The sequence below is a fragment of the Oryctolagus cuniculus genome, chromosome 10 (assembly GCF_964237555.1).
Source record: "Oryctolagus cuniculus chromosome 10, mOryCun1.1, whole genome shotgun sequence".
NCBI classification, from domain to species: domain Eukaryota; kingdom Metazoa; phylum Chordata; class Mammalia; order Lagomorpha; family Leporidae; genus Oryctolagus; species Oryctolagus cuniculus.
In genome coordinates, this window is record NC_091441.1 from 30,545,688 (window position 1) to 30,573,485 (window position 27,798).

At 47.4% G+C, this 27,798-nt stretch overlaps 1 protein-coding gene across 9 annotated transcripts in view; it reads right to left on the bottom strand.

The window, feature by feature from the left end:
- Window positions 1-27,798, bottom strand: part of KATNAL2 (katanin catalytic subunit A1 like 2) — a 127,636-nt gene that overhangs the window by 41,847 nt on the left and 57,991 nt on the right. For 5 of the 9 annotated variants that reach the window (XM_051851968.2, XM_070050237.1, XM_051851970.2 and 2 more), the window contains exons 2-6: window positions 19,961-20,031; window positions 9,840-10,006; window positions 8,485-8,527; window positions 1,634-1,751; window positions 418-516 (exon numbers count right to left, since the gene is read on the bottom strand). In XM_051851968.2, coding sequence (XP_051707928.2) covers window positions 418-516; window positions 1,634-1,751; window positions 8,485-8,527; window positions 9,840-10,006; window positions 19,961-20,025 — 492 coding nt within the window. In that variant the 5' untranslated portion in view covers window positions 20,026-20,031. The remainder of the gene's footprint in view (window positions 1-417; window positions 517-1,633; window positions 1,752-8,484; window positions 8,528-9,839; window positions 10,007-19,960; window positions 20,032-27,798) is intronic. The other 4 variants (XM_070050236.1, XM_017344160.3, XM_070050238.1 and 1 more) reach the window with 3 other exon arrangements.

Here is a 27,798-nt window from a genome sequence, read left to right on the forward strand (position 1 = left end):
CACACTCACACACACACAAATTTTCCATTTGCTGGTTCACTCCCCAAATGTTTAAAAAAAAAAAAAGCCAGGAATGGGCAGAGGGAAGCCAGGAACCCAGAATCCCACCTGGGCTCACCACGTGGGTGGCAGGGGTCCTAGCACTGGAGCCATCATGTGCTGCCTCCCAGCATGCATTAGCAGGAAGCTGGATCGGAAGTAGAGGAGCTGGGAGACTCAATTGGGCACTCCAGCATGGGACGAGTGTGTCCCAAGAGGCAGCTCAGCTGCTGCACCAAACGCCCGCCCACTGCTCATAACCAGCCTTTGATCATTCCAGGTTCACTTCCTGGCTTGACAAAAGCAATGCTTTCCATTTTCATTTATGAAAAGAAAAGGAACTCCCCCTTTAGAGTTGGCTTCCTGGGTTCCACTTACTCTTCGTGGGTGGGCGTTGTCCTCTCCACTGTCTTTGTTGATCCTTGATATTTTTAAGCCAAAGTCAGCATTCTGCAAACGAGCGCTATGGACGCCTTCCTGAAGAAAGGGAAAAACAGTAAGTCGGAGGTGGCAGGTGGAAAGCAATGGAGAGAGATGCTGGGTGCTACTGCCTAGTCCCTCGGGCAAAGTCACATGGGAGGTATCCATCCAGCAAGTGAGAAGTCCCACATCCGTGCAGACTCAACAGGTGCAGTCCCTGGGAGACAGAGAAGACACCAGGCCACAGGCTCTGAGCAGATTTTCCAATGGCGGTTCTGTAGTGCCTGAACCCATGCCCACTCGCTGACTTCTCTTTTCCCCTGTGACCAGCAGTGTGGGTGGCCTGGGTGGCTGAGTATGGAGATGCAGTAAGTCAACCAGCCCCCTGTGGCACTCATCTGCCCCACCGTCGCCTGCTTCCCACCTGAGGCAGGCTGCAATGGCCAGAACCACAGGCCCTCATGGAGAGCGAGGGATTCCTTGTTGACCTGTTGAGTTTCATGATCATTCCTGGGTACCCCCCAGGAGGCTTTGACAACTGTTCTTTCCGTTCCACTTCTAGGTTTCCATTGGTCCTCTTGTCTTTGAAGCCAGGAAGGTTCTGGACGTAGAATGCCCAAGTCCAGAGCTTGCATTTCACCTACCTGAAGGGCTCTCTCCACTCGCCGCTCCCTGTCTTCTCCATGACAGTGGGACGTGGAGGTCTTGGGGGAGCACCAGCCATGTGTGTTTTGCAGCAGCCCAACAGGAGAGTCTGAGATCCAGTCACACTGGAGACCATCCCTGGCCAACACTTGGGAACCCGGTCAAGCTTACCTGGACCCTGCAGTTACCTCTGATGGGAGGACAGAGTCCTGCCCAAACCAGGCTCTGCTGCTCTAAGAGAGCTCCAGGCTTGCCCACCTGGTCTGGGCCCCTCACCCAGTTCCCAGACGCAGGGGAGTCTGAGGGGCAGGAAAGCCTTTTGCTCAAACTGAGAAACGAAACATTAAGAGATCTAGATGATTGTCCGTGGTTTTGGTGCAGCACACTGGGAGAAAATCTGCAATTCAACTAGACTACATGGCAGTTTACAAACACAGATCCTTGCAAAATAAATCAAGGTGGCCTTTATCCTTGAGGTTCTTTCCCAGCCACGAGCTACAGTACGAGCATAGAGCAAAGACCTCCTGACCTGTCTCGGACGCTCCTTTGCGAGAGATTTGGCGTCCCCTGCCTTGCTCGCAGAGGTCTTGGATCGTGGCCTCTGCTGATTGATCTTGGGAAGGTTTTGACAGCTGTCACTCAGCATCCTAAGGGAGGGAACAAAGACCTTACAGGAAATTATTCCAACCACTAAATCTGGAGCAAACTACTAGTGTAGTACACTTTACAACTTCTCAAAAGAAAGGAGATGGGCCACACTGGGACCCTTCCATCTGCCCTCCACCCCTGCACCCTGCCCTTCCCTGTCCTGCCTCCCCCAGGCTGCTCACTGGGTTCCTCCAAATTGGAGCGAGGGGCCCCGGATGCACCCTCTTCATTTCTCTTCCCGTCACATGGCTTCAGTCTTTCTGCAGATGGCTTTAGTCCCAAGCACATTCTCCAAGTGTCCATCCCTGTGTCTTCCCACCCTCTAACTGGAGCATCAGACTAGGGGAAAGGCGTGGGGGAGGAATGAGCATCCCACTCAAATTAAGGAACATTAGGAAAATCTAGGCATTTGTCTATGGTTTTAATGCAGCCTCCTGAACGTCCCCAGCTTTAAAGGGTTTCTCAGCACATTGTGTGAACCTCAGGAGGGACTTGTGGGAGGAAGGCAGCCCTGCCCTATCTCTGTTGTCACCAACCTTGCATAATTTTGCAGAATACATTTTCATCAAACATTATTCACTTGGGGCAAAACCAACTGATGGGGCTGAAAGTCCGAATAGAGGCTCACTCCTGTGGAGGTGATGACTGCTGATGCACTGGGGGGCACTGGGGGCCTGCTGCAGGACTGCACGTGGTGGTGGTTACACACATGCATGCGTTTCACTAAAGGGGAAATAAACGTGTTTCCATGTTGCAGTGGGAGATGCCATCCAGAGAAACAGGACGTGCTTGGGGGCAGAGTGTGTAAGCTGTTAGTTCTCCCAGTTCTCTGGTCCCTTCACGAGGGTGCATCTGTGGGAGGTTCACTGGGAGTTTTCCTTCCTTTGTGCTAGGTCTAGGTCCCTGGCCATCTATCTCTGGGCCTCAGAGAGCTGCTGTCTCAACTGCATTTTTTTTTTCTTTAGATTTATTTATTTGAAAGGCAGGGTTACAGAGAGAGAAGGAGAAACAGAGAGAGAGAGAGAGGTCTTCCATCTGCTGGTTCACTCCCCAAATGGCCAAAATGGCCCAGGCTGAGCCAGACCAAAGCCAGGAGCCAGGAGCTCCTTCCAGGTTTCCCACATGGGTGCAGGGGCCCAGCGGCTTGGACCATGTTCCACTGCTTTCCCAGGCCATCAGCAGGAAGCTGGATTGGAAGTAGAGCAGCCGGGACACGAATTGGTGCCCATGTGGGATGACGGTGATGCAGATGGTGACTTTACCTGCTATACCACAATGACAGCCCCAGATTTCATATTTTTTGCACCAAAATAAATTTATCTTCTAATTCTATTTTCCATAAACGATTGAAGTATTCTCATGTATGTATGTATGCGTAAAATATGTTTTCTATGCATCACTGTAATATAATACACAAATATCTTTGGTAAAATTTACTGCATCATCCTTGAGGGGCTGGCGGGAAACTGAGACTCTGTTTTCCAATGTTGATTTCCCACTGGATACACTGATCCACAAGATCTGCTTCAACTTGGCCAACGACAAGAACATTAACATGCAAAGCAATGCAATTGGCTTTGAAATAGTGCTAACAGGGGCTGGTGCTGTGACGTATTGGGTTAAGCCACCACCTGCAACACTGGCATCACATATGGGCGTCAGTTCAAGTCCCAGCTGCTCTACTTCTGATCCAGCTCCCCGCTAATGGTGTGGGAATGCAGTCAAAGATGGCCCAATCCTTGGGCCCCTGCACCCATGTGGGAGACTCGGAGGAAGCTCCTGGCTCCTGCCTCCTGGCTCTGGATCAGCCCAGCTCTGGTCCTTGAAGCCATTTGGGGAGTGAACCAGCAGATGGAAGACCTCTCTCTCTCTTTCTCCCCTGCCCCTGCTTCTGCAACTCTGCCTTTCAAATAAATATTAAAAAATAGCTCTAACTTTTTAAAAAGATTTATTTATTTATATGAAAGAGTTACACAGAAAGAGGAGAGAGAGAGAGAGAGAGAGAGAGAGAGAGAGAGGCAAGAGAACTGGGAGAACTAACAGCTTACACATTCTGCCCCCAAGCACGTCCTGTTTCTCTAGATTGCGTCTCCCACTGCAACATGGGAACACGTTTATTTCCCCTTTAGTGAAGCGCATGCATGCGTGTAGCCACCACCACTTACAGTCCCGCAGCAGGCCTCCAGTACCCTTCACAATCAACAATTGTTCCCTCCACCAGAGTTAGCTTCTTTTTTTTTTTTTTTTTTTTTTTTTTTTTTTTTTTTTTTTTTGGCAAGCAGAGTGGACAATGAGAGAGAGAGACAGAGAGAAAGGTCTTCGTTTTTCTGTTGGTTCACCCTTCAATGGCCACCGGGGCCGGCGTGCCGCGGCCGGCGCACTGCGCTGATCCGATGGCAGGAGCCAGGTACTTATCCTGGTCTCCCATGGGGTGCAGGGCCCAAGCACTTGGGCCATCCTCCACTGCACTCCCAGGCCATAGCAGAGAGCTGGCCTGGAAGAGGGGCAACTGGGACAGAATCCGGCGTCCCGACCGGGACTAGAACCCGGTGTGCCGGTGCCGCAAGGCGGAGGATTAGCCTAGTGAGCCGCGGCGCCGGCCCAGAGTCAGCTTCTATTCGGACTTTCAGTCCCATCAGTTGGTTTTGCCCTAAGTGAATAATGTTTGATGAAAATGTATTTTTCAGAATTATGCATCCACATAATTGGCCCCAATGGCTAGAGCTGCGCCGAGCAGAAGCCAGGAGCCAGGAGCTTCTTCCAGGTCTCCCACATGAGTGCAGGGGCCCAAGGACTTGGGCCATCTTCCACTGCTTCCCCAGGCCATAGCAGAGAGCTGGATTGGAAGTGGAGCAGCCGGGACTTGAACCGGCACCCATAAGGAATGCTGGTGCTTCAGGCCAGGGCATTAACCCGCTGCACCACAGTGCTGGCCCCGTAGATCTTAATTTGTAAAATTCTTCTAAATAAGGAATGAAACCCTGGGTCCCCAGCAGAATTCTGCAGAAAGGGTCCAATTCCCCTTTTGAGGGCAAAGACCCCAAGCTTCTGTCCAAACTGAACATCTCCAGTGGCTCCATTAATTCCTTTTTTTTAATTCTTTTTTTTTTTTTTAGATTTACTTTATTTGAAAGGCAGAATTACAGAGAGAGGTAGAGACACAGAGAGAGATTTCCCATCTGATGGTTCACTCCCCCAATTGGCCTCGATGGCTGGAGCTGAGTCAATCCGAAGCCATGAGCCAGGAGTTTCTTCCGGGTCCCCCACATGGGTGCAGGAGCCCAAGCACTTAGGCCATCTTCTACTGGTTTCCCAGGCCATAGCAGAGAGATGGATCAGGAGTGGAGCAGCCGGGACTCGAACCAGCGCCCATATGGGATGCCGGTGCTGCAGGCCAGGGCTTTAACCCGCTGTGCCACAACCATTCATTCCTAAAGTTGCCTGGCTCCCAGAGCCTTCCTCCTCTTGGTTCCTTCTCTCTGTTCACGTATTCTTACCAGAACAGAATGACCTCCTGCTTTTTGGATCTCTATTGATGAAGCCTAAGACCACATCAGCAGTTATAGCACACTGCTGACTCAGCTGTCCTCACCTGTCCTTATCTCAGATTTCTAGGTCTCTTACTTTGTAATGGGGGAGTGATTTGCTGTGAATCTTTTATTGGAATTTTAACCTGGGGTGAGGGGGCCAGCGCTGTGGCATAGCCAGTAAAGCCATCGCCTGCAGTGCTGGCATCCCACGTGGGTGCTAGTTCGAGTCCTGGCTGCTCCACTTCCAATCCAGCTCTCTGCTATGGCCTATGAAAGCAGTAGAAGATGACCTAAGTCCTTGGGCTCTTGCACCAACGTGGGAGTCCCAGAAGAAGCTCCTGGCTCCTGGCTTCGGATTGGTGCAGCTCTGGCCATTCCAGCCATCTTGGGGAGTGAACCAGTGGATGGAAGATCTCTCTCTCTGCCTCTCTGTGACTCTGCCTTTCAAGTAAATAAGTAAATCTTTAAAAAATAATCTTAATAATTTAAACACTGAGGCCAGTGCACCAGCAGATGGAAGATATCTCAGTCTCTGTCTCTCTCTCTGTCTCTGTAACTCTGCCTTTTGAATAAAATAAATAAATGCTTATAAAAAAAAGAATTTAAAACCTCTACTTTCATCTTATGTTGGCCTTATCTTCCACGCTGTCAGGGCCTTTTGGGATCCTATTTCTGTCATCCGTCACACTAGATAGCTTTTCCTCCCTTGGGTCATGAGCAAATCTGTAAACAGGGAGCATGCTCACTGGCGTGAGACACAAGATGCAGAAAAGACATGCGGAATGGTCACGGCCAGTCCCGTGGCACAGCCTCTCACTTCAATGCCTACCCTTGCACAAAACACCATTTATCACTTCCCTCCTCTTCCTCCCTCATGCCAGCCGTTCGCTACTCAACCTTTACGCTTGCCAGGTACAAACAGCTTCAGAGGAGAGCTGGAGATCTCTTAAGCTGTCAAGTGCGCCGGCACACAGCACCCCTAGAGGGAAACCAAGCACCTCTCCACTGTTTGCTTACAAAGCGCCTGCGAGGTAAAGAACGCGGAGGGTGTTCCAGGAGAGAGTGCTCCAAGGCTGGCCTCTTAAAATGCTCCTCACTGTCTGTGTTCACGAGCTGTTATCATTTACTACTAGAGTCTGCCTAGCTTTATGGGAACTATAAATAAAGGAATAACACTTTTGTCAAAACCATAAAAGTGTTCCTGAAGAACACAAAGCAGTGGTTGCCTTAGGCGGGCATTACCATGAGCGTTATCCTGAAGAATGCCCCGGCTCCACGAGCAGTTTTGTAAGCAATGCCAAACAGCCCTGTGAGGCACCCTGGCCTTGCCTTCTTAGGCTGGACTCGCACGAGCGGGGAACTTACTGGGGGCACACAGAATTCTCGCTTTTGAGGGCCTAGTTAAGTTGTGCGTGAGCTCGATCTTTTTTTAGATCACATCCTAGGGTCTTTTACACTTTTATCCACTGCCTCAATGGCTGTGCGGCCTCTCCAGGAACCCACTTTTACCTTCTCCTGAAGTTCAGGATTTATTGCAAGAGCAGAACTTCGCAGGCCCTGCCGCCCCACAGCCGGCCATCCCTTGACACTACTGGGTGCTTCAGGTCAGGCCATGACAACGGGGCTGTGGGCTGGGAGTGGGAGGAGCAGGACAGGGCGTTCCGGAGCCAGGAGGGGAGAATGTGTAACCTCAGGATACTCAAGACACACAGTGGCTCCCATTGGATGCTGAAAGTCCCAAATGAGATTTAGATTGGAGAAAGCAGAGAAAGGAGTGGAAGATGAACAAGAGGAAAGGAAGGAAAAACCAGAGAAGACCAGGTCTATGAAGGCCAGCACTGGGTGGGGTATGCAGAACGGGGGCTCCCCCGCTCCGCCGGCTCACCGTCGTCAGGCTGATCAGGCCGTGGCATCAGGGTGTGCGCAAAGAAATCACAGACTATTAAAAAGGGAGGATGCCATGTCTTGGATGCTCACTACGTGCCAGGGACTCACTATGTGTTTAAAATTTGCTCAGTGCTTCTAAATAGCAGAGCCAAGAATTGAATTTGGGTCTTTGAATTTCTTTCTTTCTTTCTTTCTTTCTTTCTTTCTTTCTTTCTTTCTTTCTCTCTCTCTCTCTCTCTCTCTTTCGCTCTTTCGCTCTTTCGCTCTTTCGCTCTTTCTCTCTTTCTCTCTCTTTCTCTCTCTCTTTCTCTTTCTTTCCTTCTTTCTCTCTCTCTCCCTTCCTTCCTTCCTTTTTTTTTTATTTGAAAGGCAGACTTACAGATGCGGGGTGGGGGGAGGGGGAGAGAGAGAGAGGTCTTCTGTCCACTGGTTTATTCCCAAAATGGTCACAGCAGCCAGAGCTGCACCAACCCAAAGCCAGGACCTTCCTCTGGGTCTCCCATGCAGGTGCAGGGGCCCAAAGACTTGGGCCATCTTCTACTGCTTTTGCAGGCCGCAGCAGAGAGCTAGATCAGAAGTGGAGCAGCCGGGACTCTAACCAGTGTCCATGTGGGATGCCTGCACTGCAGGTGGCAGCTTTACCCACTACGCCAAAGCACTGGCCCGGGGTCTTTGAATTTCCGAGGTCCGTACTTTTCATAGCACAAGGACTGGAAAGAGAGAGCATTTTGCATGCACTAATTTGTAGTAAAACTGGAACAAAGTGGGAGGCATTTGGTGCAGCAGTTAAGATGCCATTTGGGACACCTGCGACCCATATCAGATGCCTGGGTTTGAGCCACCTCCACTTCCAATTCCAGCTTCTTGCTAATGCCTCCCTGGGAGGCAGCGAGTGACGGTCCAGATACTTGGGCCCTTGCCACCCACATGGGAGACCCAGATCGAGGTCTTGGCTCCTGATCTAAGCCTGGCCCAGCCCTGTTGTAAGCATCTGAGAAGTGAACAAGACAAATGGAAGATCTCTGTCTCTGTCCCTGTTTCTCTCTCTCTCTCTCTTTCTTCCTCGCTCCCTCCCTCCCTCCCCCTCTCTCTCTCCCTTTCAAATAAGATATTTTTTAAAAAATAAAAAATAAAAACAAGACAGATGTGGGCTGAACCCCTGGACAGCTATCGTTGGAGGGCAGCCCAGGGCCACATGTCCAGTCAGGGATCACTGGGAGAAACAGTCAGGGAGCTGCACTGGAGAGACTTCTGGAAAGGGCTCCCACAAACTCCTGGAGCTGAGCAGAGCGAGAGGAATGGCCATTCACTTTACCTTCTGGTTTTCCCGCCACTTCTTGGTGGTAAATTATTTTCTGCTGTGGCAAAACAAAATTGGAAGGAAGAAAAAAAGAATTTAAGAGAGAGAAGGTGATTTTTTTTTTTTTTTGTACATTCTTCTTAAAGTTTGTCCTGCAGCCTTTTGGAATCCTGAGGCTGTCAGCTATTCTCATCTAGAGAGAAGAGCAGTCACTGAAGAAGAGAAAGGGCTGAGCTTCCTAAATGTCTCCACAGGGAGAGAGACCCCTGGAGGCCTCCGATCCTCCACGTGGTGACCCCGCTGGCCACTCCAATACGGGCCAGCTTTGCAGGTTTTGTTTCCTCACACCTTCATGAACTTGACACCATCTCGCCACAGGATGTGGGTCACCAGGGTGATTGCACGAGTCTAGCAGAGAACACTTGGCAGTTAGACTCTGCCGGTTTACCTTCAAGTGGAGACAGTGGGCCCAGGATCACAGGAGCACGCGGGCGCCAATCTAGATGTGAGGGCGCCTTCCGGAAATCAGACCGTGTCAATAACAGTGCTGGTAGCTCTGTGGTTAGGAGTCGATGTCTTCTCTCAAGACTCGGATGCAGCAACAGCCAGGCAAGGGAGCCTCGTTCTCACCCCACATTGGGAAGGAACCCAGCTAAAGCCCCTCTCAGACCCCATTGGCTCTGGCCATTTTTAACTGATGCTCCTCTTGGTTTCCTGGTCCCTCTATGAAATGTTAAAGTCCTGTGGCTTAACAAGTGCCTTGTAAATAGGACAATGATCTTCCTTGGTTTATAATTACTTCCCCCACTTACAGATTTCTAAGCCAACGTTAGGGCAAAACATCGGCCCTCCCTTTAGATCTCTCCTCCTGCCAGCTTCCTTGACTGCTAACCTACAGTGAGTCTTTGCATTGTATTGATCCTTATCTGGATTGATGGCTTTCAAAAGCATTTCATTATCTATACATGAGCTATTAGCTCCACCAATACTCATTTTCATGTTAGTTTCAAGATAGATAAGAGGTCTTCCCAACAAGAAAATCTTCTGTCTCTTATCCCCTGCCAACGGCTCCCTCCATCTCTGCAGAAATTAATGTTGTTGGTCTTCTAAAAAGTAACTGTGTTATGCTGGAGTTTCGCTTCATTGCCCTCAAAGATATATTCCTTAAACAAATACCAGCCCGACTAAAGGGGCATGGATATGTAGACGATCACGTATAAATGGCCGCACTCTGGATCTCAGAGAGGTGACACGATCTTTCTGGCCTACTCTCAGTGTAGGGAGGAGGTCACCATCTGTCTGGGGTCAAGACGAGGAAGACTCTACTGTCAAGGATGAGATGCGGCATGCTTCCTGGAAAAGCCACCTACCTGTGTCTGAAGCTTTTTTCACGATTTTGGGGTATTTCTGAAATTTTACAAAATAGTAGCTCTCATATTCCATCAAGATAGTTTCAAGGTCAATGTTGTCACACACTTCAAAGCGTCGTAACCCCAGTTTAGTTTCTTGCTCCAAAGCGTTGGCTGCCTCAATATAACTGCCAGTTTCAGAGAAGAAAAGAAAGATTAATTCCAGATAAGAAAATAAAGCCCGACGAATATTACAAGTCCCAAAAGACACAATGCAAAGAGTATGCCCATGTGAAAGTACTCTAGATAAAAACTGGTATGTACAAGGGCTGCCTACAGAAGCAGGAACCTCATCTACGTTGACTATATCCAAATATTGCCTTTCAAAACTGTTGTCGTCGGCTGGTGCTGTGGCATAGTGGGTAAAGCTGCTGCCTCTGATGCTGGCATCCCATATGGGAGCCAGTTCTAGATTTCTCTCTCTCTGTCTCTCCCTCTCTTTCTCTGTAATCTCTGCCTTTCAAATAAATAAAATGAATGTTTAAGACAAAACAAAATTTAAAAATAGTTGTCTGTGAAAGCTACATAGTCATTCTAATGATGTCGCCATCGTTCAAAAACATCGTTGGCCTTGCTTTGCATCAAATAAATAAATCAACTAAAAAAATTCTCATGATTTATTTTTACTAATTTTAGCCAAAAATGGTTTATTTGTCTAATTTAATTATCTCTTAATTCACTAGCATTCATTTTGGATAACACTTGGCAATTAATGCGATGCAAATTCAACCCCAAAGAGTAAGAATTGCCATCACTGAGGCAATTCCAAAGAATGTGTAATGAGCTCAGAAGGAAATTCCAAAGCCGTGTTGAGAGGCAGGCATTTGAAACAACTGTTAAGACATCACTTGGTGCCGGTTCAAGACCTGGCTGCTCCACTTCCAATCTAGCTCCCTGCTAATGCACCTGGGAAAGCAGCTGCTCCACTTCGAATCCAGCTCCCTGCTAATGCACCTGGGAAAGCAGCAGAAGATGGCCCAAATCCTTGGGCCCCTGCACCCACATGGGAGACCCGGAAGAAGCTCCTGGCTTCCGATTGGTGCACCTCTGGCCGTTGCGGCCATCTGGGGAGTGAACCAGCAGATGGAAGACCTCTCTCTCTGTCTCTACCTCTCTCTGTAACTCTGACTTCCAAATAAATAAAATAAATCTTAAAAAAAAAAAAAAAAAAAAAAAAAGACATCACTTGGGATGCCTGCGTCTCTGACAGGGGTGGCTGGGTGGGAGTCCTGGTCCTCTCCCTGACTCCAGCTTCCTTCCACTGTGCATCCAAGCAGACAGCAGCTGCTGGTTCAGAGTTGAGTCCCTGCCACCCACACTCAGGATACCCAGACAGAGTTCTTGGCTCCTGACTGCCAGATCCCAGCTCTTGCAGACATCTGGGGAGTAAACCAGTGGGTGGAAGATTTCTGTCTGTCACTGTCTCTTGCCTTTCAAAGAAATAAATTTTAAAAAATGACAAAACTGTGTTGCACAAAATCACTAAGGAAATTGAGTGTGAGAAGATGGTGCCCACTGAGCTGTAGTATTTTTTGGTAAGTTGTTAGTCATTCACACATGATACTGCAAGGTTCTTGTGTCTGTAAGTAGCATCTTCACCATCAGTTCTTCACTGTCATTTTTAAAAGATTTTACCTTTATTTATTTGAAAGGCAGAATGACAGAGAGAAGAAGAGAGATCTTCCATTTGTTGGTTCTTCCCCAAAATGGTCCCAATAGCCAGGGTTGAGTCAGGCCAAAGCCAGGAGCCTGGAACTCCACCCAGATCTCCCACGTGGGTGCAGGGACGCAAGGATTTGGGCCATCTTCTGCTGCTTTCCCAGGCACATTAGCAGGGAGCTGGACCAGAAGAAGAGCAGCCGGGACTGTGCTTATATGGGACGCTGGCAGCACAGGCGGCAGCTTAACCTGCTGTGCCACAACGCCTGCCCCTTCACTGTCATTTTGTCAATAGTAAGCCTGCTCAGTTTAACTGGTTTTCGTGCTGGAAATAAGGGCTTTGTCTCAAAATCTCCTGAAGGTAGAGACTCCCTAGGTCTTAATTTTCAGTTGTTAACTTCTTGTTAAAACCAATAGCTCTCTCCTAAAAGGTGTGCACATGTGCAAATATGCACAAATTAGCATACAATTGCTGGGGTTTGTCCAAGGACCTCAGATTAAGGATTCTTGTTTGACTCAAACCTGGGAAAATATTTTAATAATATTTTAAATTAAATTAATTTAATTTATTAAATTAATATTTATATATTAATATATAAATATTATATAAATATGTGTGCAGCAGTGGGCAAGAGTGAACAGTAAAGAACAGGAAGCTGTTAACAGCGCTGAGGTCCCCCAAGATCGTCCTGTGGGACCAGAAGGGCCGGCATCCAGGACCTTCCGCTGTCTGCTCACCAGTTCTCTCTCAGACATTTGAATTCTGGTCTTGCTGTTTACTTCCTAGTCCTGCTTGCCATGCCCCTTCCTCCTCTGCATGTCTGGACGGAACGTTCCACACATCTTTCAAGCCCAGCTCACGTCATCTTCTCTACAAAGCGTTCTCTGCTTCTCATTCTGACCCACAAGCATGTATCCTCTCGGCTGAATTCTTCACACTTCATTAAAGGCAGGTCTCTTGTTTGATATATGACCTTTAAAATACCTACAGTGGGGTAGGCGTTGTGGAACAGTGGGTTAGACCAAGTCCCACCCCCACTTTGATCCAGCTTACAGCTAAGGCACCTGGGAGGCAGCAGAGGATCACTCAAGTATGTGGGTTCTTGCCACTCATGTGGGAAACCCAGCTGCTGTCCCTGGCTCCCATCTTTGGCCTGGCCCAGCCCCTGCTGTTGCAGGCAATTGGGGAGTGAGCCACTGGATAGAAAACCTTTGTCTGTTTCTCAGTCACTCTGCCTTTCAAATAAATAAATAGAGCCGGAGCCGCGGCTCACTAGGCTAATCCTCCACCTTGCAGTGCCAGCACACCGGGTTCTAGTCCCGGTCGGGGTGCCGGATTCTGTCCTGGTTGCTCCTCTTCCAGGCCAGCTCTCTGCTGTGGCCCAGGAGTGCAGTGGAGGATGGCCCAAGTGCTTGGGCCCTGCACCCCATGGGAGACCAGAAGTACCTGGCTCCTGCCTTCGGATCAGCGCGGTGTGGCGGCCATTGGAGGGTGAACCAACGACAGAAGGAAGACCTGTCTCTCTCTCACTGTCCACTCTGTCTGTCAAAAAATAAAATAAAATAAAAATAAATAAATATATAAACTTTAAAAAATAAAGTAGATGTGGTTCACTATTCATCTGGATACTCCACTCATATCTGCCTGTCCCAGCAGGTTGCGGGAAAATGATCAACTATAGTGGAATTTGCATTGACTCAAGATGCAAAGGGACATCTTGTGGCAGAAAGGGGAAATGCATGCTTCAAAAGTAGCAATACAGTAACCTCTTGGCCACAGAACAAGTGATTAACAAGGATTAACAATGATGCTTTTATTTGTTTCTCTTTTTGTTCTCCTTTCTGACACAATTTCTGTAAGAAAAAATACACTGCAATAAAAATCAGGGGTCATCTGTGTAAATGGCTTTGTCTTGCTTTCTGATCACCCTACCCTCTACATTCTAGTAAGTTCCTCAATGGCTATTCAGATACCATTTATTGGGTATCTATCTCTACCATGCACACAATGCTGGGACATTAGGTCAAATAATCCATGAAGGCATCAGTCAAAAAGCATCCCACGGAAAACCAGTCAGAAAAAAAGGCATTCCTTGGCCAAACTAGCTTGCAAAACCCGGATACTGTGACTTTAACACAGCTTCGCTCACTGCAGAAGCAAATTAGTTGGTCTGAAAGGTCCTGAAATAAGGTACCCTGCTTACCGCAGTCTAGCCTAATGTTTGCCAAGCTGATCTAACCACAAAACTCTTCAAGCAGCACCTGTTAACATTCTGCAAAGTGTTTGTTCCAAAAACTCAGAAAACTGCCTGGAGGTAGTTTCACACGATCACAGGATGAAGTAAAATGGGCCAGACTCACATTCCAGTCCTATATGTCCTTTGCTGAGCCAGGTCGGGTGGTACACGAATAAAACTGAATCTTATAACATTACTTGGTGTCAGGTAATATTCCTTAAAAATCTTTACCTATTTATTTATATTTGAGAGGGAGTGAGAAACAGTGAGAGATAGACATTGAAATCTTCCTTCTGTGGGTTCATTCCCAAAATGCTTGCAACATGCAGGGCTGTCCCAGTCAGGAACCTGGAACACAATACCAGTATCCCAGGTGGGTGGCAAGGACCCACGTATTTGAGTGCACCATAGCAGGAAGCTGGACTCGGAAGTGGAGCTGAGACTTGAACACAGGCATCCCAAGTGGCCCAATAATCACTGCTCTGTCAGGCACTATTCTAAGCAGGTCACACATGTAATCCTCAGAATAACGGTGTCTACTCAGCACTTAGCTATCCTCCATGACCTACTTTACAGATAAGGGAATTGAATCACAAAGAGAACAAGTAACATGTCCAAGGTCACAGGTTAGCAAAGAATAGAGTGGGTACTTAAAAGAGAACAGTCTGGCTTCCAAGTCTGTCTGCTTATCTGGGGAAGCCCTTCTTCCTACAGCAAACCTCGCAGCTCTGCCTAGGAGTAGACACTCAGCTCCTGCTCGCATGCTGCCTGGGGGTTCCTTGCCTTAGTGGCTGGTGGATAGTGCAGAGCAACCCACTGCCCACAAGCAGACTGCCTGACATGTCAACACAAGGACACCTTCCCATTGCAGGTGGGGAAACAGAGCAGAGAGAGGACCAAAGTCAGCCCTGCTCCACGCTGGCTCTTGCTTCCGCTCCTACTGCTATGAGTGGCTACAGAGAGTTAGCGTTTGGGCATCAACTGATGGCCTTGCCCACTAACCACATCAGCTGGCATTGTGGGAAGAATGAACCATTCTCTATAAAATGCAAATCCCTCAACATCAAAAAGAGAGGCGTGCTATAAAGTCATGTGTTTTGTAAGTGGAGTGGGGGAATGTTTTATGTTAATGATGTTACCATGGGAAAAAAGTCATTCCCAAAATTCTGATATTAAGGTGATAGATACGAGAAGTGCCAATTTTAGAATTTTTTTTGAAAGACACAGAGAGACAGCAGACAGAAAAAGCTTCTGTCCACTGGTTCCCTTCCAAATGCCTGCAACAGCCAGTGCTGGGCAGGGCTGAAGCCGAGGTGAGGATTGCAATCTAGGTCTCTCACCTGGGTGGGAGGAGCCCACTTAGTAGTACCATCACTTCTTTTTAAAAAAAATTTTATTTTATTTATTTGAAAGGCAGAGTTACAGAGAGGCAGAGGCACAGATTATATATATATATATATATATATATATATGCATATATATATATATATATAGAGAGAGAGAGAGAGAGAGAGAGAAAGGGAGAGAGAGGTCTTCCATCCACTGGTTCACTCCCCAGATGGCTGCAATGACTCGATCTACACCGATCCACCAAAGCCAGGAGCCAGGAGATTCTTCCAGGTCTCCCACATGAGTGCAGGGGCCCAAGGACTTAGGTCACCTTCCACTGCTGTCGCTCCCCCTCTTTGTGGAGGAACGACACTAAGCCCTGCCTAGGCTTCATATCCGAGTCACGGCACCATTATGTCGCTCCCCCTCTTCGTGGAGGAGCAACACAGGACCCTGCGCTGTTCTTTCTGTCTGCTCGGCCCTCCCCGGGTTTGCTGCTGGTTCTTCCCGGGTTGGCTACTATCCCTTCCACCTCCGTGGAAGGGCAGTTCCCCCTGGCCACATTCCCCACTTCCGCAGGGGAGCGGCACTCCGCCGGCTGGTTCTCTCGGGGGCTGCACGGGTTCCCTTAGATGTTCCCCATAGATGTTCCTGGTGCATGCCGTTTCTCTCCTCCTTTATGGTCCTCCTCCGCCAATCCCAACTCGGCCGCCCACACGCCGAGTACGCTGCTCTCCAATCAGGAGCAAGTCCTACAGTCCATCAGTTGAACTGGAGGCAGCTGTGCGGAAGCTGTTTACTTCTCTCCCAGCGCCATATTGTGGGAGAGCAGATGCATAGAATAAGTCCTAATTCGAGTAACTTAGTCTAGTCCGGATTGCTCCCCACAGATCCCCCTTTCTTTTTATTTTTTAGCGTTGATACGCGCCTGTCTTCGGTGTCCCGCGGTACACACTCTGCTGTACTTGCTAGAGTTGCCACAGGCTCTTACAAGTCCTATCAATCAGGAAAACCGAATCCGGGTCCTCTCTTCGCCATTGTGAGGAGGTTTTTAGGCGCTGATGCGTGCCTGTGTTCGGTGCCCTGCAGCGCATGCTCTGCTCTGCTAGAACTGCCTGCAGGTGTTTACAAAACCTATCAGGCAAACCGAATCCAAGCCTTCTCATTGCCGTATTGTGGGGGAGACTTATTAGTGTTGGTTTGTGCCTATCTTCGGTGACCTGCAGCTTGCCGCCCAGGTGCTCATCGCCTCACTAATCGGGCAGACCGAATCCAAGCCTTCTAATTGGCATGTTGAGGGGAGGCCTTATTTCTCTCTATTTCTCTATCTCCGGGCATTCCTATCTCTCCCATTTTACTTCTGTCTGCCAACATTCCTATTTCTCTTTTACTTCTAAACTTCTGTTTCTCTTATCCCCGCAGCTTTCCGGCACCTCGCCCCGCCGGCGGGTTCCCGGCTCTGCGCCGCTTCAGCCCGCGCGCCTCTCTCATCTGCGCAGCTTCCCGGCTTTGCGCGGCTTCCCGGCTTCGCGCGCTCCGCGGTCTCCACGCTTAACCCTTTCGCGTCTGAACCACGGCCTACGCCAGCGTTCCCTATCTATTCACGCCCCGTGCTCTCTCTGCACGCGGCGGCTTCCGCGAGTAACACAGCGTAGCTTGCGTCTCCGCCACTAGGATTCAATCTAAGTTCCCCGGGCTAGCCTGGCGAATTCAACCCAGCGTACGTCTCCGCCCCACGATTTGGCTTCCCGTCCTTTGCTCCCCGGGCTAATCAGACGGATCCCAATCTGGCTTGCGTCTCAGCTTCTGGTTTCAACTTTTCGCCCCCTATTCCCGGGCTAACTTGAGAACCCCAAAGTGGCTTTCGTTTCCGCCTCGGCCTGCCCCCCGCGGCTTCAATTTCCCTAACATTTTTCTCTACCCGGTATGTTTCCCAAGCTTTCCTCCAACAATACTCCTCCCTCATTTCTCCTGGCCTCTCCCCACAGTCCGCGTCCGAGTCTGTTTGTTCTAGCTTTCACTTTCGCTTTCGACCTTAGAGATTCCTCCCAGCTTCCCCCCGTAGTCCGTATCCGAGTCTATGCCTAGGCTTTCAATAGCTTCTTCCGGCACCTTTTTCGTCCGGCTTTTCCCTAGGCTGTTTGCTAGTCTCTCTCTCCGGTATTTTCCCTAGGCTGTTTGCTAGTCTCTCTCTCCGATATTTTCACAGTTCTTCCCGTTTCTTCCCCCCTAAGTTTGCTATCCGTCCTGTTTCCTATCCGTCCTAGGTTTTCTATCCGAGTCAGGTTTCCTATCCGAGTCACGGCACCATTATGTCGCTCCCCCTCTTTGTGGAGGAACGACACTAAGCCCTGCCTAGGCTTCATATCCGAGTCACGGCACCATTATGTCGCTCCCCCTCTTCGTGGAGGAGCAACACAGGACCCTGCGCTGTTCTTTCTGTCTGCTCGGCCCTCCCCGGGTTTGCTGCTGGTTCTTCCCGGGTTGGCTACTATCCCTTCCACCTCCGTGGAAGGGCAGTTCCCCCTGGCCACATTCCCCACTTCCGCAGGGGAGCGGCACTCCGCCGGCTGGTTCTCTCGGGGGCTGCACGGGTTCCCTTAGATGTTCCCCATAGATGTTCCTGGTGCATGCCGTTTCTCTCCTCCTTTATGGTCCTCCTCCGCCAATCCCAACTCGGCCGCCCACACGCCGAGTACGCTGCTCTCCAATCAGGAGCAAGTCCTACAGTCCATCAGTTGAACTGGAGGCAGCTGTGCGGAAGCTGTTTACTTCTCTCCCAGCGCCATATTGTGGGAGAGCAGATGCATAGAATAAGTCCTAATTCGAGTAACTTAGTCTAGTCCGGATTGCTCCCCACACACTGCTTTCCCAGGCCATAGCAGAGAGCAGCCGGGACTTGAACTGGTACCCACATGGGATGCTGGCACAGCTGGTGGCAACTTTACCTGCTACACCATAGCACTGACCCCGAACCATCACTTCTAACTCTGAGAGTCTGCGCTGGTAGGTAGATGAAGTCAGGAACCAGAACGGAGAGTAGTCAAACTTTCAGCCACAAATCTCAGAATTAAGGCTACTAAAAATAGCCACAATGCTAGCACAGCATTTAAACTTAGCCATTTTCTTCCCCAAGAGGAAATTCTCTAGATTCATTATTCAAACCTAGTTACACCTTTGCCTAGAATCAAACCCAGGCACTCTGATACGAGATGTGAGCATCTTAATAGGCTAAGTTCCCTCTCAAGAAAGACCAATGTTTTGAAGATATGAACACTGAGAAGAGAATTATCTTAGTGTGGCCGCAGTGGGTCTCTAGGAAATCTCATTTCCTTGCTATCTTCAAGCCTGAAGGCACCAGAGAAAGTATTTTATGCACTGGGTAGGTCTGTTCAAGTTTTCCAGGGTATGATGTGCAAAGCATTTAGATAAATGAGGGGACCAAAGAGTGGCCCCCAGAGGGTTTTGGGGAGCACGCAGCAGTTCTGTGTGACACTGCAATGGTGCACACACATCATCACGCACCTGTCACACTCACAGAGCTGTGACAGGCATCTGGCCTGGTGGTTAAGACACTGACTGGGACTCTCAAGTGCCACATCCAAGTGCGTGAGTCAGTTCCCAGCTCTGGCTCTTGACTGCGGCTTCCCACTGATGGGGCCCCTGGGAGGCAGCCGTGCTTGGCTCCAGGTGGAAGACCTGGATTGGGTTCCTGGCTCCCAGTTTTGGGTTGGCCCAGCCCCAGCCATTGCAGATGGGAGCCCTCTCTGTCTGTTTCTCTCTCTCTGCCTCTTCCCCAGCCCGCCACCCCCACCCCACCCCTGCCACAATGTCTTTAAACAAAATTCACAGAACTGTACAAAAGAGTGAATCTAACGTCAACTAGACTTTTGTTGATAATAGTGTGTCAATATTGGCTCATCAATTTTTTTTAAGATTTATTTATTTATTTATTATGTGAAAGAGTTACACAGAGAGAAGGAGAGACAGAGAGAGAGAGAGAGAGAGAGAGAGAGAGATCTTCCATCTGCTGGTTCACTCCCCAATTGGCCGCAATGGCCGAAGCTGCACTTCCAGTCTGAAGCCAGGAGCCAGCAGCTTCTTCCAGGCTTCCCACGTGGTGCAGGGGCCCAGGACTTGGGCCATCTTCTACTGCTTTCCCAGGCCATAGCAGAGAGCTGGATCAGAAGTGAAACAGCCGGGATTTGAACCAGCACCCATATGGGATGCCCACACTGCAGGTGGTGGCTTTACCAGCTATGTCATAGCACCAGCTCCAGTATTGGCTGATTAATTACCACAAATGACTGCAAGAGTGCAAGATGTTAAGAATGGGGCAGGGGGTGGAGGGGAGGAGGGCCAGTGCTGTGGTGTAGCAGGTAAAGCTATCTCCTGTAGTGCCAATATCCCATATGGGTGCTGGTTTGAGTCCTGGCTGCTCCACTTCTGATCTCACTCTCTGCTATGGCCTGGGAAAGCAGTAGAAGATGGCCCAAATCCTTGCCCCTGCACCTGTGTGGGCAACCTGGAAGAAGCGCCTCACTTCAGATGGGCACAGCTCCGGCCATTGCGGCCATCTGGGGAGTGAACCAGCAGATGGAAGACCTCTCTCTCTCTCTCTGCCTCTGCCTCTCTGTAACTCTGCCTTCCAAATAAATAAATAAATAAATCTTTAAAAAAAAAAAGAATAGGGAAAACTGTACTAAGTGGAAATTCTCTACATTCTGCTCAATTTTTTGTAAATGTAACATTGCTCCAAAAATTGAAATTTATTCATTGTTCTTGAAAGGATGTGTCTGGAAAAGTGGAGAGCAGAGAAAGAGGAATAGCTTCTGTGAAGAACTTCGCGGAACATACCCTTCTTGTGTTAAATAATGCAAAATCAAGATGAGAAGGTTTTTGCGGCGTGCTTCCATCCTCATCTCGCACTGTGAACAGAAAGAAAACTTTAATTGGGACAAGCAGATACAGCACCGGGCTTTTACAAGGTGAACTCTGGGCAGGCGATTGGAAGTCTCTGAGGGTACATGAAGCTGTTTTCCATTGTTATTTTCTTCTTAAAGCTACCTTCACCACTGTAAATTTAAGGGATAACTATTTGAATCAAGATCGCGCTTTTTTATTGGACTTCTTACCACCAAATTCCCTGGGCTTTTCTTCTTTAGAAGCGTGAAGCAACAAATAGTCATACTGCAGTATCTGGACCAGGTTAAGGAGAGTGATTACAAAAAAAAACTCACAGGGCCTGGTGCCGTGGCTCACTTGGCTAATCCTCCGCCTGCTGCGCCAGCATCCCATACGAGTACTGGGTTCTAGTCCCGGTCGGGGCGCCGGATTCTGTCCCAGTTGCCCCTCTTCCAGTCCAGCTCTCTGCTGTGGCCTGGGAAGGCAGTGGAGGATGGCCCAGGTGCTTGGGCCCTGCACCCGCATGGGAGACCAGGAGAAGCACCTGGCTCCTGGCTTCAGATCGGCGCAGCGCGCCGGCCGTAACAGCCATTTGGGGAGTGAACCAACGGAAGGAAGACCTTTTTCTCTCTCTCACTGTCTGTAACTCTACCTGTCAAATAAATAAGTAAATAAACTCACGAGTCAGAGACCAGCTGTGACTGCACAGGCACTTACCTGCTCCTCTGTCTTAAATTCATGCTGAGTCACACCCAGCCCCTGCACAAAATCAGAGATGAGCGCCAATAAACCACCCACAGTCAGGCACTCAGACCAGCACTGTGGATAAAGAGGTCTTAAAGGAAAATTTTGCCATAATAAGACCCGTACTCAAACTGGATCAATGTGTACCTTTATTCCCAGTGTTAATGTGCTACGTTTAATGGGCTGGGATCTCAAATTCCCCTGAAATGGATGGACTGCTTCCAAAAGTTCGTGGAAAATAGAATTAAAAAGTAAGTTTATTTTGGTGCAAAAAAATTTTGAAATCCATGCATAGTTTTTTTTTTTAAAGATTTATTTATGTATTTGAAAGGCAGAGTTACATAGAGGCAAATGGAGAGAGAGAGATAGAGAGAGAGGGAGAGAGGTCTTCCATCCACTGGCTCACTCCCCAGATGACCACAACGACCAGAGCTGTACCTGTCCGAAGCCAGGAGCCAGGAGCTTCTCCCAGATCCCCCACGTGGGTGCAGGGGCCCAAGGACTGTTACCCTGCTACTCAGCTTCCAACCCAGCTTCCTGTTACTTCATCCTGAGAAGCAGTGAATGATGGTTCAAGTGCTTGGGCCCCTGCCAACCACATGGGAGACCAGCATGGACTTCTGGGCTGCTTCAGCTTGGCCCAGCTGTGATTGTTTGGGGGAGTGAACCAGCAGATGGAAGCATCTCTCTCTCTCTCTCTCTCTCTCTCTCTCTCTCTCTCTCTGTCACACTGCCTTTCAAGTAGATGAAAATATAAATAAATAACCACCAGGTCAGAAAACATGTCACTATGTTTTAAAAAGTCCTTTTTGAGACTGAAAATAACATACGACTAGAACATTTAGAAGAAACACAATAGTTACCTACTCCATTTCACTACCCCATGCCTCAGTCTCACTCGCTAGAGGAGCCAACCTCAATTATTGTACCCGTTTATTCAGATATTTCCTTCCAGGTTTCTAAATTACATAACCCAGTTTCATGATGTAGGGATGTAAGCATTCACATCCGCTCAGGTGGAGAAGAATTAAACCGACTTACACTCTTCTTTCCCTATCCTTCCTTTACGTTGGATCAATATTCGGTGATTATATATTATTAGGCCCATCAAATATTGCTCATTGCAGAAACAAAATCTCCAGTGGTTACTTTTCCACTCTGTACAACCTTATTTTTCTTGGAATGAATACTTAGCTCCTTTTCTCAGGTTACATTGCTAGTCATGACCCTGGTACATGTCAAACCACTTTCCGTACCACGAAGCACATCAGAGAAGCTGCTCGTGACACCTTTGTGCTCCAGGGGGGTCTTCCTGGAGCCGCCGCCCCCTGCTCCGCGATGGACAGCTGACTCTTACACCTGCCAGATGTGCCGACACCTTTCTGCATCAGATCCCCCGGGAACTCCCTTGTTTTACTAGCAAATGTTCTCTTGAGTAAAAATTCATGAGAAATAGGATGGAAGACCTCTCTCTCTCTCTCCCTCTCTCCCTCCCTACCTCTGTAACTCTGCCTTTCAAATAAATAAATAAATAAACAAACATTTTAAAACAAAAAAGGTAGTTGCTGCTCTGAATTCAGTCTAAAATAAATAAAAGTCAGGGTTCTCAAAAGCACAGAAGAAAAACAAATGAAAGGGATATTACAACCCTTGATTTTATGGCACAGATCACACAAACAGTAGTGACTGAGACTGGGGAAAGAATATTTGCAAAAGTCAAATCTAATAAAAGACTGTTATTCAAAATATACAGAACTTTTAAAATTTAACAATAAAAAACAAGTTTAAAAAGGCAAATAACATCAACTCACACTTCACAAGAGATGATATACAAATTGAAAATAAGCAAATGAAATTAAGGAATGGCAAATTAAAACTTTAACAATGAAATACCACTACATACATATTGGGATAGTGAAAACCCAAAACACGGACCAAACCAAATTGTGGCTAAGATGTCGAGCAAGATAAACTCTCATTCACTCCTAGTGGAAATGTAAGCCAGTACACCACTTTGGACAAATGGTTTGGAAGTTTCTTGGAACACTAAGTATATTCTTACTTTTTGATGCAGCCAATTTACCCAAATGAATTTATGTCCACAAAAACCAGCACTATTTATTTTATTAGTAATTTCCAAAGCTTGGAAGAAATAACATGTCGTTCAGTAGGGGAATGGACAAGTAAATGTGGTATCTGATTCTGACCATGACCATGGAATATTACTCAGCACTAAAAGAACCCAGCTATCAGGACATAAAAAAGCATGTACGAAATTTAGGTGCATTTTACCAAGTGACAGAATCCAATCAGAAACGGCTACCCATAGTAGGATTCCAACTCTAAGACACTCTTCAAAAGGCCAAACTCTTGAGACAAGTGAAGGAGCAAGGGTTGCCCGGGCTGTGGGGGAGGGAGGGAGGGAGGGATGAATAGGCAGACTGCTAGAATTTTCAGGCAGTGAAAGTATTCTACATGATACTGTAATGACGAATACACATGCCATTAAGCAATTTCGCCGAGTATGCAATGCCAAGAGTAACCCTATTGTAAAATGGACTTTGGATGATAATGCTGTGTCAGTGTAGCTTCATTGATTTAACCAATGTACCGCTCTAGTGTGGGATGTCGACAGTGGGAGAAAGTGCGCCTGCGTCAGGGCAGAGGTACGTGTGGGGTCTCTATTCTCCTCCTCAATTTGGCTGTAAGCATAAAAGTTCCCTAAAGTCTAGTTTTTAAAAGCAATGACTGGCTCTTAAACAAATATGTAGGTCTAATAGCGTCCTCCCTTAGCATCCTTGGTGACCCCTCAGATACCAAAATTCACAGATGCCAAGTCCCGTATATACTAAACGGTGTAGTACCTGCATATAACCTACACAATCCTCATGTTCATGCTAAACCATCTCTAGATTATCATAATACCTAATGCAGTGTAAATGTTACCATACAGAGGTGTTCTGGGTTGTTTATGGAACAGTGAAGGGAAAAATCTACACACACAGCCTAGATGAAGGTTTTTTCTGCATATTTTTATCTGAAGATACAAGATCTTCCACAGATGCAGAATCTATGGAAACGGAAGGCTTACTCTATATTTAAGTGGATGTTTACCCCTTCAAAGTAGTCCCCAGGCAGGTAATGTTCTTATTCCATTGCTCAAAATACTTCTCAAAGGTCTATTTTAAAATTGTCTGCAATGTAGATTAATGAACACAGTCTTCCCGCAGCCTATGTTTACAAAAATAATATGTGGCCAGTGTAAAAAATTGGGACAATGCATACAGGCAAAAGGAAAAGGAAAACATTTTGGTCACCCTCTTTAGATCTTCCCCCAAAGATTTAATGCAGAGTGGGTTGAAAAACCTAGATTCTTTTCTTTCCTTTTTTTAAAAGATTTATTTATTTATTTGAAAGGCAGAGTTACAGAGAAGCAGAGTGGGGAGGAGGGGTCTTCCATTTGCTGGTTCACTTCCCAGATGGCTGCAATGGCCGGAACTGTGCCTATCTGAAACCAGGAGCCAGGAGCTTCTTCCAGGTCTTCCACACGGGTGCAGGGACCCAAGGACTTGGACTATATTCTACTGCTTTCTCAGGCCATAGCAAGAGCTGGATTGGAAGTGGAGCAGCTGGAACTTGAACTGGCACCCATATGTGATGCTGTAATTTTAAGTGGTGGCTTTACCCACTACACCACAGTACCGGCCCCAGTCTTTTTTTTTTAAACATTTATTTTATTTATTTTAAAGGCAGGGGTGGGGTGGGGAGAATCTTCTAGCTGCTGGTTCATTCCCCAAATGGCCACAATGGACAGGGCTGGGCCAGATCAAAACCAAGAACCAGAAATTCCATCCAGGTCTCCCACATGAGTGGCAGGGACCCACCCTCTGCTGCCTTCCCAGGCTCATTAGCAGGAAGCTGGCTTGGAAGCTGAGCATACAGTTCTCAAATCAGAGTTCCAATATAGGATACCTGCATTTTAGGCAGTGGCTTGACTTAGTGCCCCACAACACCAGCCCCAGTCCTGTTACTTAAAGGTATATTGATCAAATTGTTACTACTTTTTTTTATTATTATTTAACAGGTAGAATTATAGACAGTGAGAGAGAGAGACAGAGAGAAAGGTCTTCCTTCCATTGGTTCACTCCCCAAATGGCCACTATGGCCAACATTGTGCTGTGCCGATCCGAAGCCAGGAGCCAGGTGCTTCCTCCTGGTCTCCCATGCAGGTTCAGGGGCCCAAGCACCTGGGCCATCCTCCACTGCCCTCCCAGGCCACAGCAGAGAGCTGGACTGGAAGAGGAACAACTGGGACTAGAACCCGGCGCCCATATGGGATGCTGGCGGCGTAGGTGGAGGATTAACCTAATGAGCCACAGCACTGGCCCCAAATTTGTACTACTTTAAAATATCTAAGAGAAACTGCTTATGAAATAACAAGGGATTTTTTGGATCCCAGTTTTGGAGTTTCACAGTCCTCTGATGGGGGGACGGTATGTGTGCAGAGGAAGGATCACATGGTGAAGAAGGAAGATAGCGAGACAGGCAGCACGCCCTTCCCCCTTATAAAAAAGCACTGTGATTCCATCCTGTGCTCCACCCTCACAATGTAATCAAATCCAATCTCTTCCCCAGGGCCCCCATCTTCAAACACCACACCTGGATCAAGTCTATCCTTAATCCATTAACCTAAGACTCAGCGGAACAAGCCCATAACACAAGGATCTCTGGGGAACACCCAAACTATGATTTAAAAAAATAATAACAGTATCCTTCTTCCAATTTCTCAGCACAAATTTTGTAACAGATTTGACTACTTCTAGAATTCCAGTTCATCCTCAACAACTGAACTGATAACAGGAAAGAGATTGCTAAAAGTGTGTAAGGGCCATTGCACTACCACTGGGCACATCCCTACCTGTGCTCTGGGAGACTCTTTAAGTCAGGGAGGGCTAACAAATCCCAAATTACAAATATGAAGAATCAAGTTGGCGGTGGCATTGTGCTACAGCGGGTTAAGCCGCAATGCCAGAATCCCATGTGAGTCCTGGTTCAAGTCCCAGCTGCTCTACTTCCAATATGGAATATGCACTTACTTATTTTTGTGATTACGTTTATCTGATATGTTTTGTCCAAAGTACATTTTGTCCAAATGTAATTTTCCTAGTGAAAGTTCATATCAAAGTAAAGGCTTAGATATTCCATAAAAAAAATCACTTAAGGGGCCGGCGCTGTGGCACAGAGGGTTAACGCCCTGGCCTAAAGCGTCGGCATCCCCTATGGGCATCAGTTCGAGTCCTGGCTGCTCCACTTCCAATCAAGCTCTCTGCTATGGCCTGGGAAAGCAGTAAAAAGATGGCCCAAGTCCTTGGGCCCCTGCACCCATGTGGGAGACCCAGAAGAAGCTCCTGGCTCCTGGCTTCGGATTGGCGCAGCTTCGGCTGTTGCGGCCATTTGGGGAGTGAACCAGCAGATGGAAGACTTCTCTTTCTAACTCTCTGCTTCTCCTCTCTCTGTGTAACTCTGACTTTCAAATAAATAAATCTTTTTTAAAATCATTTAAATGACCTGCTTCCATGCTTTTCTGGTATTTGGGCACAATTTCACAGCATTTTGTTGAATTGCTCTCTCATATTTCTCTAAGTAGTTCTCCTTCCCAGAAAACAAATACATTAAATACGTCTCTCTCTCTCTCTCTGTCTTCCTCTCTCTCTGTGACTATGAATTTCAAATAAATAAATAAGTCTTAAAAGGGGGGGAGTTATTGAATGAACCTGTCAAGAAGTATCAATAAGCATATTTTCTAATTTGTCCATTAAATCTCAATAAAGCTTGGGCAGAGGGAGGATTGAACAAAAAGGGAAATTGAGTAATCATCTGGCTGAGAAAAATGAAAATAATTAGTTTCTAATTAGCAACTAATTATTTTCAAGACATGTGAGATTTAAAGACAGAGAGAGAGAGAGAGAGAGAGAGAGAGAGAGAGAGATCGATCTTCCATTTGTTGGTTCACTTCCTAGATGGCTGCTTTGGCCAGGGCTGGGCCAGGCCAATGCCAGAAGCCAGGAGCTTCATCCATGTCTCCCACATGGGTGGCAGAAGCCCAGGGGCCTGAACATCTGCATCAACTTTCACAGACCATTAGCAAGAAGCTGGATGGGAAGAGGAGCAGCCAGGACTTGAACCAGCACCCATATGGGATGCCAGCATCCTGGGAAGGTGGCTTTACCCACTACACCACAATGCTGATCCAAGTTTTTTATTATATTTTTTTCCAAACTACAGGTCTTGAAATCCAATTAATTGGTTACAAGCAGCATAGTTTGGTGAACTGCAATTATCACAGAATACATAACAGGTAGGAAGACTCTATTGCTTCAGGAAACTTTTGTGCATTTAAGTGTGTGTATGTGCCATGGGTGGGTGTTTGTGTACCAAATCCTAGTTTAAGTTTATAACTGGCCACTGTAAAACAAAGTTTGAAAGCAAATATCCAAACTGATATTAAGATATTCATCACTGGCCATTTTCACTCATCATTCTGAAGATATCGACAAAGCAACTCTTGGTGACAATGGAATATTTTCTAATTTGCCAAAACTAGCACTGACTAGTAGTCTTTCCCTCCTTTTATTTATTTTTTTAATTTTTAATTTGATTTGCCTCACTTACAGTGCCATCTAGTGTATTACGAGGGGAAGCACTTCATGGAATTTAGGCAGTCCCGAAGTTACTTTCTCATAGCCAAGATGACACTCGTTATAGAATTCAGTCCAAACCAAATTTGCAAAATATAAATATTAAACAGGCATGGGCCATGTTTCTAAAGTATGAATTCTCAGGCTGGCGTTGTGGCATAGCAGGTTAGGCTACCAGCTGCGACAACACTATCCTTTGGGGTAATTTGAGGAGTGAACCAGCAGATGGAAGGTCTCAATATCTCTCCTCAACCCCTCACTCGCCCTCTCCCCCTCCCCTTCCCTCTCCATTATTCTTTCAAATAAATAGTTTTTAAATAAAAAAGAAAATAAATATAATAAATATAC